This window comes from Physeter macrocephalus, chromosome 18 (assembly GCF_002837175.3).
Source record: "Physeter macrocephalus isolate SW-GA chromosome 18, ASM283717v5, whole genome shotgun sequence".
NCBI lineage: Eukaryota > Metazoa > Chordata > Mammalia > Artiodactyla > Physeteridae > Physeter > Physeter macrocephalus.
In genome coordinates, this window is record NC_041231.1 from 83694436 (window position 1) to 83712118 (window position 17683).

Here is a 17683-nt window from a genome sequence, read left to right on the forward strand (position 1 = left end):
CGGGTTCGCGCCCCGGTCTGGGAGGACCCCACATGCCGCGGAGCGGCTGGGCCCGTGAGCCATGGCCGCTGAGCCTGCGCGTCCGGAGCCTGTCCTCCGCAACGGGAGAGGCCACAGCAGAGGGAGGCCCGCATACCGCAAAAAAAAAAAAAAAGAGGTAAGGCAGGAGCCAGGATGTATGGGAGTTTTTGCTCAAAACAGAACAAAACACGTAGTTGAACATCAAAAGATCACTGCTAGTCACAAAAACCAGACATCTCAACTTAATGATTTCAGTGTTTTTCTATCTATGGGAAGATACAAGAGTCTGGGCTCATTGAAATTATTCCGTAGATGTACATTTTAACTCTGTAGGGCCAGTATCCTGTTTTTCTCCACCCTGAATTCCCCTCAGGCTCACTGTAGGGGTGGCTGCAGTGACTGACAGCTTACTGGTGGGCAGCATTCATTGTTTACTGGAATGGCAGGCAACATTTTTTGTGTGCACCTCCTTGAAAAGACGAGATTTGAGCAAGGCCTGGAAGGAGTTGTCTGTCTCTCGGCTGTGATTACAGTCGGTGTCTAGATCGTCCAGGGCCCCTAGATGATGTGTGGCGAGGCCCGGGCAATGATCACGTGGTGTGTATCTGTAAAGTTCACGAGCGGTGGGCAGCTGACGCAGAAACTGTGGACATGGGCATTTCAACTCAATTGGAAAAACAATCCAGGCACTCCGGTAGCACTTTGCACAGATTATAATCAGATGTCATCTGAGACTTGAGGTTATATTACAGTAAAGAGAAATGGTTGTTCTTATACTTGGCCCTTTCTACAGTCAAACTCCATAACCTAGAAACAACAGTCAGGAGTTTGATTTTTTAATTACACCTAAGTTTGCATGTTGTTGTTTAGCCCATTTCCAATACATGTTTTAAACTCCATAAGACTAGGATTTTCAGGGCTTCAGCTGAGCTTTCTGTCAACCCAAAACTAGGCAGTGCAGCTCAAGAGTACTTACTTCTGTTTTTCTCTATCTGGTAGGTCATATGGCATGGAATGGTGAGCTGCTTAGAAAAATCCTGTGATCTGGACATGTTACATTACTAATTTATGAGGCTGGTATAAAGAGGTATCAACTTACCATCATTTAAGCCACTACTTTGTACTCATGAAAAAAAAAAAAATTGAAAGAGCTTTGCAGCAGTGGGTTCTTGAATTGATTTTTTTCACATCTCATTTTTTAACCTTTTCCATGTCTAATCAAAAAGAAGTACAATGAGCATGAATCTCTACTTTGGAATCAGGAAGAAATCCGTCACCATGCCCCCACCTCCATGGCACTGAACTTGGAGGGGAGATGAACATCTGTAGGTATCAGGCACCTTTGCCCCTTCACGATCCCGGCCCCAGGCGAGGATTCTGAAGCCACACCAGCAGCCACTGAAAACACACATGCTGTTTGCGACTCTCTCCCCAGACTAAAGTTGCACGATCATTGCTAAAGTTGCAGGGGTGAGGTGAAGGGAGGAGAAACATACTTCCTCTCTCAGTCCCGTCTACGCTGATGGCAATGAGCATAGGTTGACTGATGAAGCACAGCACCAAGCTCAAAAATAGCCCCATCCTCACCCCCCCAGCCCGTGTTTTGGTAACACTCTTATCTGCCCAATGTTTGCTTTTAGTTCTGAACAAAATTATTTTTACGCCATACGGCTTGTGAGATCTCTGTTCCCCGACCAGGTGTTGGACCCAGGTCACGGCAGTGAAAGCCCGGAATCCTAACCACTTGGCCACCAGGGAACTCTCTGAACAAAATTCTTTTAAAATTTTTGGCATAAACGTGGTATCTTGGGAGCTTTGAAGAGAGGAGGAAGAATATTTTCCTTGATCTTTATGCACAAGCAGCTGCCTACAGGCATTTGGCCCTTGGTGGTTATCAAGCTGAGAGTGTCCCCCTCTACATCCATTTTCTCCCAACACAGAGTGTGGACGGTAGAGACAGGCTTCTCTTGGTGGTGAAATGATAATTCACGGGAAGGTAGCACCCTTTAGGTATATACTGTTGTCATTAGATATAAGTCATTCCGTGGTGATAGCAGTACTTAGTAGCAAAAGAAGGAAGGAAAGCTCAGTGGACTACACATTCATTCACTGAGGGTCTACTCTGGGCAGATCTACGTGCCAGGCTCTAAGTTACGGGGGAGGGAATTTAATGCCACATGAGACAGTGCTTGCCCGTAAGGCCTGCTAGGGATATAGAAGTACCCAAACAACCACAGGACAAAGTTATATGTGATGACATCATTTTGTGACACAAACTTGCAGGTTGCAGGAGAAGGGATATTGCTTTGGGTAGATCGGAAGGCGTGGAGGAATCACCCTCTGAGAGGTGCCTTCAGGAATGGGTGAGGTTTTCTAAGGTAGAGATAGGGAGGAGGCCCTTCCAGGTAAAGGGAACAGCCTGGCCCAAGACCTGAAGGGGAATCCCCCTTCTAGGCCCACAGCTAAGAAGACCACACTGCAGCCTTGTTTGTCATAGCAAATACAGGAAATAACCTGCATGTCCGTCCACAGGAGGATGGACAAATAAATTGGGGTATTTGGAAAATATTCAGCAGAGAAAATGAATCAATTAGAGAATCATGTAGCAATTAATATGGAAAAAACACAAAACATCAAATGAAAGAAAGAAGGCTGCAGGAGGTTAGGTGCAAAATTTATATAAAGGTTAAAAATATCCAAAACAATATATATAGTTCATGGGTTTTTATTTTTATTTATTTAGTTTTTAAAATTTATTTATTTATTTTTGGCTGCATTGGGTCTTCATTGCTGTGCGCGGGCTTTTCTCTAGTTGCCGCGAGTGGGGGCTACTCTTTGTTGCAGTGCGTGGGCTTCTCATCGTGGTGGCTTCTCTTGTTGTGGAGCATGGGCTCTAGGCGCGTGGGCTTCAGTAGTTGTGGCTCGCGGGCTCTGGGGTGCAGGCTCAGTAGTTGTGGCGCACGGGCTTAGTTGCTTTGCGGCATGTGGGATCTTCCCAGACCAGGGCTCGTACCCGTGTCCCCTGCATTGGCAGGCTGGTTCTTAACCACTGGGCCACCAGGGGAGCCCTGGATTTTTAATTTTATGATTTTTTATTATATCATTACATGTAGTTATATAATTTTATAATCTCATAATGTTTTCATATGAAAACATTAGTGGGAATGAAAAACACTAGTTTCAGTGTATAGTGGTGCTGCTGAGGAGTAAGGAAAGGAATGAGTGATTGTAGGAGGCTAGGTCCCAGTTACCTGCGTTACAGACATAGATGATACACACAGGCATGCGTACGCACGGTCATACACATATATACACACACATAAACATATATACGTACACGCACATATTTATCTACATGCATATATATTTTTTTAATTGATGTATAGTTGATTTACAATGTGTTAGTTTCTGGTGAACAGCAAAGTGATTCAGATATATATATATATATATATATATATACATTCTTTTTCATATTCTTTTCCATTATGGTTTATTTACAGGATATTGACTATAGATCCCTGTGCTATACAGTAAGACCTTGTTGCTTATCTATTTTATATATAGTAGTTTGTGTCTGCTAATCCCAAACTCCTAATTTATCCCTCCCCCGCCCCTTTCCCCTTTGGTAACTGTACATTTGTTTCTATGTCGGGGTGGCTGTTTCTGTTTTGTAAATAAATTCATTTGTAGCATATTTTAGATTCCACATATAAGTAATATATGGTATTTGTCTTTCTGGCTTACCTCATTTAGTATGATAATCTCTAGATCTATCCATGTTGCTGCAAATGGCATTATTTCATTCTTTTTTATGGATGAGTAGTATTCCATTGTATATTTACCTCATCTTCTTTATCCATTCATCTGTTGATGGACATTTAGGTTGTTTCCATGTCTTGGCTATTGTGAATAGTAATGCTATGAACACTGGGTGCATGTATCTTTTCGAATTAGAGTTTTCTCTGGATCATGAATATATTTTAAAATCTGAAGTGGGGCTTCCCTGATGGCACAGTGGTTAAGAATCCACCTGCCAATGCAGGGGACACGAGTTTGAGCCCTGGTCCGGGAAGATCTCACATGCTGCAGAGCAACTAAGCCCGTCCGCCACAACTACTGAGCCTGCACCCCAGAGCCCGCGAGCCACAACTCCTGAACCCCGGGTGCCTAGGGCCCATGTTCTGCAACAAGAGAAGCCACCGCAATGAGAAGCCCGTGCACCACAACGAAGAGTAGCCCCCGCTCAACGCAACTAGAGAAAGCCCATGCACAGCAACAAAGACCCAATGCAGCCAAAAATAAATAAATAAAATAAATAATTTTTTAAAAAAATACTTTAAAAATTTTTTAAAAATAAAATCTGAAGTAAATATGACATAAGATTTGACAAGCAATTGTTTGTCGTATCATCCTTTATACTTTTCTGTATATTTGAAGTATTTTGTAATTTCAAAATGAAAGTCACAGGGCATGTTTAGGAATAGTAAATGGTACATAGATCAGTGGTTTTCAAACTTTAACGTGACCCTTAGTAAGAGATCTATTTTATTTTAGGAACCAGGAGTTTCATGACAGTACTTATCCTTAATGTGTGAGGTGCACCCTGACATGTTCTGTTCTCTTCACTCTGTTTCGTTCTTCATGAAATCGACAGTGGATAATGTTGAGGATATGGATCAGGGCAGGGAAGAGTTTGACGGCAGCCTCAGGGATTTGAGCTTTACTTGGCAGAGAGGAGAGGGCTCCCGGCAGCTTTGGGGCATTATCCTCATCAGAGCTGAACTTTAGCTAAATCAAATGAGACGGAACTGTGGCCAGACTGGAGGAGGCGAGGTCGGTTAGGAGGTTATCATCATGGTTTAGCTGGGACAGTGTACCAGCCTGCAGGGGAGTGAGAGAAGGAATATACTGCAATTTAAACAAAAACAGGGCTTCCCTGGTGGCGCAGTGGTTGAGAGTCCGCCTGCCGATGCAGGGGACACGGGTTCGTGCCCCGGTCCGGGAAGATCTCACATGCCATGGAGCGGCTGGGCCCGTGAGCCATGGCCGCTGAGCCTGCACGTCCAGAGCCTGTACTCCGCAACGGGAGAGGCCACAACAGCGAGAGGCCTGCGTACCGCAAAAAAAAAAAAAAAAAAACACAAAAAAACAGAAAACAAAGATAAACAAAAAGGGGGGGGCAGGATTTGATGACTGGAATGTGAGGGAAGGAGGAAAAGGAGAAATTTCACTTTGATTTCAAGCCTTGGTGACTAGGAGATTAGTCACACTGGTAACAGAACTAGGCACAGCCGAGGTTTGATTTTTTGATTGTTTTTTATTTATTTTTTTTGGCTGCGCCGCTCAGCGTGTGGAATCTTAGTTCCCTGACCAGGGATGGAACCCACGCCCCCTGCAGTAGAAGTGTGAAGTCTTAACCACTGGACTGCCAGGGAAGTCCCAGCAGAGGTTTGGTTTTAAACACACAAAGCTTAAGATGTTGATGGGATCTCCAGATGGATAAAGTGAAGTCTTGTTGAGGTTAACAGGCACGGATACAACATGGTCTCATAATGTTTGATGCCTTTTTATAGCAATACACAGTACTGGTGAGGGAAACAGAAAGATTCGATGTCATCAGGGTGGGGCTGGGTGGCAGGCGTGGAGTACTCCAGGGTAGAAGCAAAGGGGCTGGCACGTTGGGATGGCAGTGGGGCAAGTGAAGCAGGTGAAGTAAGACAGTAGGGCTGGGGGTTATGAGGAGCCTGGAGCGTATGAGCTGGTATGAGGAAATAGTCCAGATGGAAATTAGGAGCATTGTGATCAGGAAGGAGGAATGTCAAATCTGAGATCCTGGAGCTCGAGTAACCCCGAGTGAGAAACCACTACCGCCTTGTTGCAAGCCGGGTTGTAATAGGATGGAGATGAAGACCAGAGCAGTGCGACGGTTCACAGCTGTTGGTCTGAACTGAATAATCAACTTTTCCCATGAAACTCACCTGTGGAATAACTAAGGATTTTTAACCAGATCAGCTACTGATTATGAGTTTCTCCTTCAAATTGTAGAAAAGGCCATAGTGGAGAGGGGTTCCCTTAGGAGAGCCTCCTGGAATGTCCTGGGAGAGGGCTCTGGACAACATAGCCAGATGTCCCAGCGGGAGCCAGGATTCCTAGCCTGCTGTCAGCTCACAGGCAGATGGGCTCCCACGTCTTATCCAGCTCTTCCTATTCCATTTGTGTTTTATGGGCTTTCTTTTTCGGAGACCTAGGTGTCTGGGCTCTTGAGCACCAAATTCAGAAGCAGTGCCCCTACCTTAGGGCTGATTCGGTTTAGAGCTGTGACTAAATCACTTCAATTCTGTGTGTCTCCCGGCAGGGGAGTTCAGGATTAACATGTACACACTACTATATATAAAATAGATAACCAACAAGGACCTACTGTATAGCACAGGGAACTATATTTAATATCTTCTAATAACCTATAATGGAAAAAAATCTGCCAAAGAATATATATATATGTATGTATAACGGAATCACTTTGCTGTACACCTGAAACTAACACAACATTGTAAATCAACTATACTTCAATAAAAATTATTTTTTAAAAATTAAAAATGCAAATTTTTATATGCATTAAAAAGATAATAGTGGAGGGCTTCCCTGGTGGCGCAGTGGTTGAGAGTCCGCCTGCCGATGCAGGGGACGCGGGTTCGTGCCCCGGTCCGGGAAGATCCCACGTGCCGCGGAGCGGCTGGGCCCGTGAGCCATGGCCGCTGAGCCTGCGCGTCCGGAGCCTGTGCTCCGCAAAGGGAGAGGCTGCGACAGTGAGAGGCCCGCGTACCGCAAAAAAAAAAAAAAAAAAAAAAAAAAAGATAATAGTGGAAACTCGAAAAAAATTCTCCATGCCTCAGTTATTCTCACAATTAAGTAACACAAACTTAGATTTTTTTTAATGCCTTGAGTGACTTCCTTGTGCAACTCAATGAATTTCACAATTTAATGTAAAGAAGGCACATGTACAACCAGCTACATCATAAGGCTAAGGGGATATAACAGGTTGTGATTAATTCTGCTTGAGTCTGTTGCTAAACTTCACAGAGGAGGTTATAGCTGAGCCTGGATTTGAGAGAGAAGCAGGGTTTGCCAGGCGTAGAGGGGTACTTGGCGATGCAAAGTGTGTGGCTTGCTCAGGGAACCAGGACAGTCTGTTCTGCTTTTTTCTATGCAATGAGAATAAAAAACTAGGTCTCCTAACTCCTGCTCCAATGTTCTTTTACTTTTTCTTCTGCCTCAATGTTCTTTTACTTTATTTTTCTTCTGCCTGGCCTCCCTTCCCTGCATCTTTGCTTAGGCATTCTTGGGCACAAAAGTACCAATGATAGGAGGAAATAGACTAAAAGTCATCTGGTGATTGGAAATCCGGTGAACAATTTAAATATTGTTATGGATACCTCCCAAGTGGATGAACTACACCCAGATAAACAACGTCCAAGTCAGATGCTGTTTCCTGTTGAAAAATCCCTAACATGTTCCTTGTCTAAAATCTCACCGGTTTTACCTTTAGAAGCAGAGAGGGCCAAAGGAGAGTCTTCTTTCACTGTTTTGGAACAATCATCCATTGACACATTCTGGGCCACCTTTCCTCTGATAATTGCTGATAGGAGGAATAAAGGATGGGTAAGTCCGTGTTTCTGTCTCAGGGAACTTGCAACCCAGGAGGGCTCTCTGCACACACAGCAGGGAAGCAGCACATTAAGTCCAGACGTTCTGCTAACCGAAACGTGTGGAGTAGGTAGGTAAGCATTCTGGGAGGAAATAAATTAAATGACCTGGAGAAAAACTTCATGGCCAATGTGGGATTGAACTAAGGCCTTGAGGCTGTCTAAAGAGAAACTGAGAATGAAGCGACCTGCTTGATTCTTGGTAGCAAATAAAAAGCCGAGGTCTTGGGACCACCAGGAGAGTGTACAGCATTAGCTGCAAAGGGGTTAACGTTGAATTGCTAGGAAACACCGAACTCCTTACACAGCGCACCAACCCAGCTTTCCTTGGTTATCAGATTCTTCTGCTATGGAAAGTACATTTCCAGTATTGATTTCCTGCCAATGGCAATCTGCAGCTCTCTTCAGAGTTCACCTGGGCTGGCCCGGGTCCCAGCAGGTTTGCCGATAGGTGATGAAGCTTCCTACAGGCGAGAGGCTGCATAGCTGAAGCCAGACCATGCCGAATGAAGCCAGTGGTTACACTCTTGTGGAAAGTCCTGGGAGGCTTCCTGTCCCCAGGCTTTAATTAACAGGCCGTTCTGACATCAGAGCTTACCTTTACCCAAACAAGCAGTCTCTGAAGGAAAAGGATCACCATACCAGCCAGCCTGGCCGTTGACCTTAGACTGTTCAACGCATTCTAAACTGTTCCTAGCTCCTCCGAATTCTCCCGCTAGAATTAAACACAGATACTACTTATTGCATGTGGGCGGTGCATTCTGGGTCTGTACTGATGCGTTTTGAAAATAGTACCTGCTCAAGTGAGGAGGTGAGCTGAGAGGTGGGAAGGATGGGAAGTAACAAAAAAGAAAATACAAGGAATCCCAGCTGAGAGTTCCAGCTGGAGAAAGAGAAAAATCCCCAGGGCAGAGCAGCAAATTATAAGGCTGTCTTTTCTTTCTCCTGTCTATGTTAGGCGGAGCCACAGAGGAAGAGGTTCAGAGGTGGAGGGGTCACTGAGCCCAGGTGACATGTGTTCCTGGCACACTGGCACACAGGTGTGCCTCGCCTTTTTTTATAGGCAGGGTTCAGCCGCGCCAGGTGCCCACAAGGTTGGGTATTGACTCCCTTCTTAACTGTTTGGGTTTGTGTGCTGCGGGAAAAGTCTTGGCGACAATATTGCATATACTGGTTTTCCCAAGCTAAGAGAACATGATTGCTGCCTTACCAGCAGATGTTACACATTTTTTCCCCCTTTAACCCCCCGCCCCCAGCCCCATGACCATTAGCTTACATCCGTGGTGGCAAGTATAGCTAGGTTACTCCTGCAGACAAAAAGTGTTGCCTGCCATTCCAGTAAACAGTGAATGTTGTCCACCATCAAGCCCTCATCCACTGCAGCTGCCCCTGCAGTGAGCCCTGAGGGGAATTCAGGGTGGAGAAAAACTGAATACTGGCCCTACATAGTTAAGATGCATATCAGAGGAATAATTTCAATGAGCCCAGACTCTTGCATCTTCCCATACATAGAAAAGCACTAAAATCATTAACTTGAGATGTCTATTTTTTGAGATTAGCAGTGATCTTGCGATGTTTTGCTACATGTTGTTGTTGTTGTTTTTCCAACAGAAACTCCTGTATATCCAGGCTCCTCCCTCACCTCTTTGGAGCAGTTCCTCAGAGTATCTGAGAGGCTGTCTCCCAGGCTATAGTCTTCAGTAAGGTCCCAGAATAAAACATAATTCTCAACTTTTAGGTTGTGTGTTTTTTCTCTAGTCGACACTCCTGACAATAACTTTATTACATGATCTGCAAACTAGTTCAGCTCAAAATCCACAGAATAATACAAATAAGTATGTATTCCTTTATAATGCTGGGGTGTTTTGGCAGGTGGGGGGAGGGTATACTAATTAACTGTACTTATTAATCGTTTTACCAGTTTTTACAGATTTCTGTCAAATATTCCTATTTGTTGAATAGCATTAACTTCATTTACAAAAGTAGTAAATATTCATCGTCAAAAGTACTATAACAATAGTATCGACTCCAGATGAAAAGTAAAATTCCCCTGTCATCCCACCACTTAGCAATATCTGTATTGATGTTTTGATTATTTGCAATTCCATACTTTTTCTGTGCCATAGGTATATCTTTACAAAAATGGGATGCATACTTTTAATTTGCTTCTCCCTTGTACTAATGTCTTTCATTCATGTATTTATTCAGCAAATCTTTGTTGAGCATCTACTATGTGCTGGTCTGTCACTGTTCTAAGTGTCGGGGAGACTGCAGTGAGAAACAAATGGAGCACACATTTATGTCCTGCGTATCTCTCTATAACAATAAGTGTAATATATCTACATAATTATTTTAATGGGTGTGTAGTATTCTATTGTATAGATTTATCATCATTAAATCAGATCTCCCATTTTTGGATGTTGAAATGCTGTTTGTGTTTTAGGTTTTCTTAAATATGGAGTGGATATGCATTAACGGTTGGTGAATCTGAATCCATGTTAAAATTGTCTCTGCTCATAATAGGATTCTGCTGGTACTGCCGCTCTTTAAAATATGACTTTATAAACAGCGGTATGATACTTGGCAGATGTGGCTGCAAAGATCAGTGTGGGCCCAGCAGCCTCTCACTTGATGGATGACTGAGGAGGTCCTGGGGTTGTCTGAGGCCACTGCAAGTCCACCTCTGTCTCTGGTCAGACCAAAGGCTGCTCACAGCAGGGTTCCATGCCTTATAAATGGGTATCAAGCTGGCATTTTGGCTGCTGTTCCTTCTCAGCCATTTATGGTTTTGCAGCATTGTGGGAGGCTGGGCTTCTGTGGATTCTGGAAGCGTTTCTTCTGCCCTCTTTGAGGGAAATTGCTGCTCTTTTGTTCTCAGTCCAACAACAAGCAGGCCACCTTCCTGACATCTGCATGAGGCCATGACACAAGGTGATGTCACAGGATCTGTTTGTTGGTGACTTCAGCACACTGCTGGATCTTCAGCACGAAGCAAAACATAGTCCAGATGAATTATAGAATTTCTTAGCATTAGAACTTGTAGAGATTATACCCTCAGTTTTATGGACAAAGACACAAGTGTAGAGAAGCTGAGTGATTTGCCTAAAATCCCATAGTCAGTGGTAGAGCTGGAACTGCTAATTCCTCATCCAGGGCTTCTCCAGGGAATCAGCTATTCCAAGTTTGTGGTCAGTTCCCATAGGGCCCTTGTAATAGATCAGGGAACACCATTGCTATAGAGTCCTCTATTTGGCCTCCAGATAAAATGTCATCAGTACCAAACTATGTCCGTTTCGCAAACATGGAGCTTTTAGTTTTTTTAGATGGCATACTCTAGGTGTAAAACTATTAGCATTATTAATAGTTTTAAAGGAGGACCTGAGTTAAAACTTTAACAAAGCATCATTCAGCTACTGCCCATTTTATCATTATCGAGTCTCTTTTTTTCCTGAGAGGTAGAGAGACAGGAAATCGTCTCCCACCCACCCTTATTTATGAGGAAAATGACATTGAGTAGCTATGTGGCATGGCCACATAACTCATTGTATAGAGCAAATATTAACAGTCAGACTTCCCGACTTGCAAACCATTATTTCTTTTTTTCCCTTAACCTGGCAGAACAGAAGGAAATTGGTGCCATACGTCTGGGCCTAAAGAACTATTTGTTCAGTAAATCATGATTAGGTGTATGATTATTTTATATGCCACATATCATCTTAGACATAGGAACTTGCATCCCACACAGTCCCTGCCCTTAAAGCAGCCGGGTGTGGTGGGAAGTGAGCTCATCACCAAAGGTCAGGGCCCCAGGAGAGAAGTGTGATGTGGAGGCAAGGCCAGGGTAGGTGGGAGCTGGGGCTCCCTCATCCAGCCTGGGGTTAGGAAAGCCCACAGGCAGAGCTGGCGCCTGGGCAGAGTGTTGATGAGCTGGGGTTGCTGGAGCCGCCCTTGTGTGCAGGAGGATACAGGGGAGATAGAGAGTGTTGCACCTTTGAAAAACTCCCCAGTGTTATGATCCAGGCCATCCAAGTGGCCTGGGTGTGGGCTCTGGGAAAGGAGGCTGGAATCGGACCGGGGAAGGAGGTCTACAGAAGGGCCTGTTTGCACGTTCGGGCTGAGAGTTTGTGTGGTAAACAATGGTGTGCTCTTGAGGGACTTCGGGGAGGGGAGTAGTGATCAGTCTCCGCTTTTAAACTATCACCGTGAAGTGGTTTGGAGACTAGGGGGCGGATTTGGGGATGTGAGGTGGGGGAACCATCTCTTGAGGAAGAAAGGTCAGTTATGAGACCGCCGTTTTCCTCATCAACACAAGTTCATCTTGAAGGCCCAAATCAAGGGGGAGCGGTAGAAATGGAAAGGACAAGTGGATTCCAGAAACGTTGAGATAAAATCAACAGGCCTCCATGACTGATCAGAGGTAGGGACGGGTCAAGTCTGGGCTGAAGGAGGAGGCTGAATAGGTTGAGTTTGAAATGCCCGTGGGATATTCAGTTGGACAAAACCAGAGCTGCTGGATATTTGAATCCAAACTCAGGAAAGATCTGGCTGGAGGCATGTATTTGGGGATCCTATAATAACAGGGCCTGGCTGAAGCCAAGGACATGGCAGAAGTGTCTGTGTGAGAGGTACCAGAGGCAGAAAAGAGGGCCGATGGTGGAACCCTGGGGACAGATGCCACAGTTGACAGGGTGATGGGAGAAGAAAGCAGAGGCGGGACCACAGAGGGCAGTGTCACTTAAGCCAGGAGAGGAGGTACCAGTCTAGAGCATGAGTCCCCCGAGCTCAGGTGACATAAGGATTGAACAAGCAAAAACTCCAGGGATGAGAAACCTCCCCTCTCCCTTCTGCAACATCAAACCTAAACTCACTTCGCTAATGCCACGCCACCCGCCGCACTCACTTCCTCCTTCTTCCACAGAGGCCCCTCTGCTCGTGCGCCCACAGAGGCCGTAGCATCCTGGGTCGTGTTCTGCCTCTTTCCTGGAAGGCCCGCTCCTCACCCCTTCACATGTGTAAGTCCTATCCTCCCAGGAGGAGCTCTGCTCCGTAGAGACCTGTTTGTATTTCTCTCCACTTAACACTCTGTTACCTGCGGTCTGGTGGTGGCTGTTGATTCCTGAAGTTTGACTCTTCTTGTAAGCGGCTTGAGGTAGGTGGTCTTATTTTATTCTTCCTCTGTGGCCTTGGTAGCCTGGAATATTGTTGAGCAGATAATCCTTGCTCTGAAAAAGCTCTATGGTTGGTCCACATTCTTTTTTTTTTTTTTTTTAATTTATTTATTTTTGGCTGTGTTGGGTCTTCATTGCTGCTCGCAGGATTTCTCTAGTGGCGGCGAGCGGGGGCTACCCTTCATTGCGGTGCACGGGCTTCTCATTGCGGTGGCTTCTCTTGTTGCAGAGCACGGGCTCTAGGCGCACAGGCTTCAGTAGTTGCGGCAGGCAGGCTCAGTAGTTGTGGCTCTTGGGCAGTAGTTGTGGCTCGTGGGCTCTGGAGCGCAGGCTCAGTAGTTGTGGTGCACGGGCTTAGTTGCTCCACGGCATGTGGGATCTTCCCGGACCAGGGCTCGAACCTGTGTCCCCTGCATTGGCAGGTGGATTCTCAACCACTGCGCCACCAGGGAAGCCCAGGTTAAACATTAGTGAGGGCTGAAATTTATTGCATACAGATTTGGGTTCTCAGGAGAGGCAAGTCCAAAACCACTTGCTTTCCAGAGCATAATTTAAAAAAAATATATACAGTCTTTGCAATTAGATTTCATTAAATTTAGGCTACATGTTAATTTTGTTCAGCTCTTAAGATTTCTCAGGATAGGGCTTCTTTGGTGGCACAGTGGTTAGGAATCCGCCTGCCAGTGCAGGGGACACAGGTTTGAGCCCTGGTCCGGGAAGATCCCACATGCCGTGGAGCAACTAAGCCCGTGCACCACAACTACTGAGCCTGCGCTCCAGAGCCCACGAGCCACAACTACTGAGCCCGTGTGCCACAACTACTGAAGCCTGCGCGCCTAGAGCCTGTGCTCCGCAACAAGAGCAGCCACTGCAATGAGAAGCCCGCGCACCAAAACGAAGAGTCGCCCCCACTCACTGCAACTAAAGAAAGCCCGCGCGCAGCAACAAAGACACAATGCAGCCAAAAATTAATTAGTTAATTAGTTAATTATTAAAAAAAGATTTCTCAGCATATGCCTTGGTTTTTACCAACCTGACTGATGACTCATTTGACCTTGAGGTTCAAGTAACTATTGCTTATCTCAGATTTTCAAGTTCCCAGTGAAATCAGTGGGTAATTTAAGATTAGGTGCTCAAGAAATGTAGGCTCTCATTAGTAATATCAACATTGATAATTTTTGTATTTCGATATAATACTTCATACTAAATAAAATACATTAAAAAGCTTTGTATGGATGAAGAGTGCTTGTGTCTATGCCAGTTCAAGACTCTTCGATACTTGATTTGGAGTGGTTTACAAGATCCCTCATTTAAAGCGCCCTCTTGTGTCATTACAATGATGTGCAACTCTTCAATGGATGGCACCAAGGGACAGAATATAATGTCTAAGTGAAGGGTTGGTCTTCACCAAGATGGTTCCAGCCATTGAAACAGGGGAGGAGCATATGTGACAGAAATACTGGCTGGTGGGTAAATGTTGTGGTAGTAGATTGCAGAAGTCTCTTCTGATTGGTTGCTTTTTCTCAATAAAATAGGAAAAAGGTTAGGCTGAGTGAGGATGGATGAAGAAGTATAGGAGATTTGAAGAGAGAAAACTACTAGGTTCCACTAGGAAGACATTGGGATAATAGACAATGAATATACAGCTAGATCTTTTCATGTCATTAAATACATTCACAACACATTTCTATTGTTTACTCACAATTCTGTTTTACGGCTTAAATTATGGTTCTATGATTTTTTAAAACCAATTTCCTATTGTTGAACAAGAAATTTCTTTCCAATTTCTTACTGTTATAAATAAAATGGAACAGTGTCTCTTGCTTTACCATTCCTTAAAAAAAAAAAAAATACTTCGTACTGATAGAGCCTGTCTGATGATTACATCTTTTTTTTATTTTAGCGATTTTTAGTGAGTTTGTGTTGGTAGCTCACTGTGATTTTTATTTATTTGTTTATTTATTTATTTATTTTTGGCCGTGTCGGGCCTTCATTGCTGTGCACGGGCTTTCTCTAGTTGCGGCGAGAGGGGACTACTCTTTCATTGCGGTGTGCAGGTTTCTTATTGCGGTGGCTTCTCTTGTTGCAGAGCATGGGCTCCTGGCACGTGGGTTTCAGTAGTTGTGGCACGTGGGCTCAGTAGTTGTGGCTCATGTGCCCTGGAGCGTAGGCTCAGTAGTTGTGGCGCATGGGCTTAGTTGCTCCGCAGCATGTGAGATCTTCCCGGACCAGGGCTTGAACCCGTGTCCCCTCCATTGGCAGGCGGATTCTTAACCACTGCGCCACCAGGGAAGCCCTGAGGGTTACATTTTAATATCATCTAGCAAACTCGAAAGCTTTAAAGGTACCCTCACTTACCTTCTAGATGTCATTAAAATGGGGTGGCTGACATTCCCATTTTACAAGATGTGACTTTGCCTCACTCTGTAGTGAGCAGTAGAGACAAAGTCAGAATGTTAGAGCAGTAAGCGATCTTGGTCCAACTCTATTATTCTACATACGGAAAAAAAAAAAGGAGGCTCAAAGAAGTTGTCTGCAGTCCCGCCTCCCCAGCTGCACTAGAAAACCCATAGTTCCTTCACTGTCTTTGCTCAGCACCCCCTCACCGCATCTTTGCCCATTTTACTCTGTTTCCTGTAGGTTGCATCCCCGTGTAGCCATGACGACTGCCATCCTGGAGCGTCTGAGCACCCTGTCCGTGAGTGGACAGCATCTGCGCCGCCTGCCCAAGATTTTGGAGGATGGGCTGCCCAAGATGCCCGGCACCGTCCCGGAGACCGACGTGCCCCAGCTCTTCCGGGAGCCCTACATCCATGCTGGGTACCGCCCCACCGGCCACGAGTGGCGTTACTACTTCTTCAGCCTCTTTCAGAAACACAACGAGGTGGTCAACGTCTGGACCCACTTGCTGGCGGCTCTGGCCGTCCTCTTGCGGTTCTGGGCCTTTGTGGAGGCCGAGGGCCTGCCGTGGACCTCTGCCCATGCCCTGCCCCTGCTCCTCTATGTTCTGTCCTCCATCACTTACCTCACCTTCAGCCTCCTGGCCCACCTGCTGCAGTCCAAGTCCGAGCTCTCCCACTACACCTTCTACTTTGTGGACTACGTGGGCGTGAGCGTTTACCAGTACGGCAGTGCCTTGGTCCACTTCTTCTACACCTCCGACCAGGCCTGGTACGAGCACTTCTGGCTTTTCTTCCTGCCCGCAGCCGCCTTCTGTGGCTGGTTATCTTGCGCTGGCTGCTGCTACGCTAAGTACCGTTACCGCAGGCCTTACCCAGTCATGAGGAAGATCTGTCAGGTGGTGCCGGCAGGGCTGGCCTTCATCCTGGACATCAGCCCCGTGGCACATCGCGTGGTTCTGTGCCACCTGTCTGGCTGCCAGGAGCAGGCAGTCTGGTACCACTCCCTCCAGATTGTCTTCTTTCTGGTCAGTGCCTACTTCTTCTCCTGTCCGGTTCCAGAGAAGTACTTCCCGGGTTCCTGTGACATCGTGGGCCACGGGCATCAGATCTTCCACGCCTTTCTGTCTGTCTGCACACTGTCCCAGCTGGAGGCCATCCTCCTAGACTACAAGGGGCGACAGGAGATCTTCCTGCAACGCCACAGCCCCCTGTCCATCTACATGGCCTGCCTCTCCTTCTTCTTCTTGGTCGCCTGCAGTGCAGCCACTGCAGCCTTCTTGAGGCAAAAAATCAAGGCCAGACTGACCAAGAAAGATTCTTGAGGCCGGCAGGTGGGGCGCGGTGTGGAGTTGGCCTGATATGATTTGGGGAAAACTTGAATCAACAGTAGGAGCTGACTTTTTGTTTTTTAGAGCAGGCTTTTAAATGAGTACATATTTCCAAGGGTGGCTATGGCTATGGCATTAGGAAGCCAAAGGGTCCAAGAGTTTTGCTGTTATTGTTGTGAATGAAAGTATTCCTTTATCCTCTGGGCTGTAGCCTTACAAGACACAGGAAGGGAAGGGACCTTGGCTAAGATTCATCGGACACTGAATTAAGAACCATCTTCATGCCTGAAAATTTAGTAGAATTCTGACTGTGGATTCCAGGGGCAAGGCCTGGTCTAAAGGGATAATCCAACTGGACTGGAAAAGTTAGGAGGTGGCTGGACACACTGTATTGAAATGAGCATTCTTCTATGATGCTGGTCTTTGGTAATTGGGTACATTGACCCAAGGACCCGATTTCATTTGGATTTCAGATTGTCCGGGGTGGAGAAGTCAGAATCTTCAAGAAGATTCCGTAAAACCCTCAGACATCGTGAATTACTCGGTTCGTCTGACTTCTGGTCCCTTCTCTGGCCCACTCTAGCACTGACCCTTTTCTCAGGATGATGTCTGCCTGGCTGTTTTCTCCCAAGTGCTGTTCACTCCCATCTGTACCTTGCATGATGATAGAGAGGACGATGAAGCAGTCATACTTCCAGGAAACGCTTGGATCCATGTGGACATTCAGGAAACTTACTCTCATATAATACTAAAGGAAACGGTAGTAGAAAATACAGTGCCAAGAGCCATCAGGAGGTCCAGCCAGCAAGCATGGATACCGTTTGGTGACATGGGACCCTTCTGTTTTATACCTGTGCATTGCAGGATTACTTGAGATCTATTAGGGCTGCCTTACATGCCAGAAGATCTGGAGCTTTTTCCGGAGCATCTTCTCCAGATTTTGACCAGCATGTTCAAAAAGCCCCTGGTAGAGTGAATTGGTTCCAAGAGTCCCACTAGGGATCTGATTATTTCAAGAGGAACTCAAGGTCCAGCCTCTTAAATAGATGCTGCCCCATGAAGGA

General features: G+C 45.8%; 1 protein-coding gene across 3 annotated transcripts in view; it reads left to right on the top strand.

Moving 5' to 3' along the window:
* PAQR8 (progestin and adipoQ receptor family member 8) overlaps positions 1-17008 on the top strand; it is a 35843-nt gene extending 18835 nt beyond the window's left edge. The window contains exons 1-3 of one of the 3 annotated variants that reach the window (XM_055079729.1): positions 7640-7677; positions 12640-12733; positions 15530-17008. In XM_055079729.1, the coding sequence (XP_054935704.1) occupies positions 15549-16613 (1065 nt within the window). In that variant the 5' untranslated portion in view covers positions 7640-7677; positions 12640-12733; positions 15530-15548 and the 3' untranslated portion in view covers positions 16614-17008. Of the gene's footprint in view, positions 1-7639; positions 7678-12639; positions 12734-15529 lie in introns of those variants that run through there. The other 2 variants (XM_007130210.4, XM_007130212.2) reach the window with 2 other exon arrangements.
* The last annotated feature ends 675 nt before the right edge of the window (positions 17009-17683 follow it).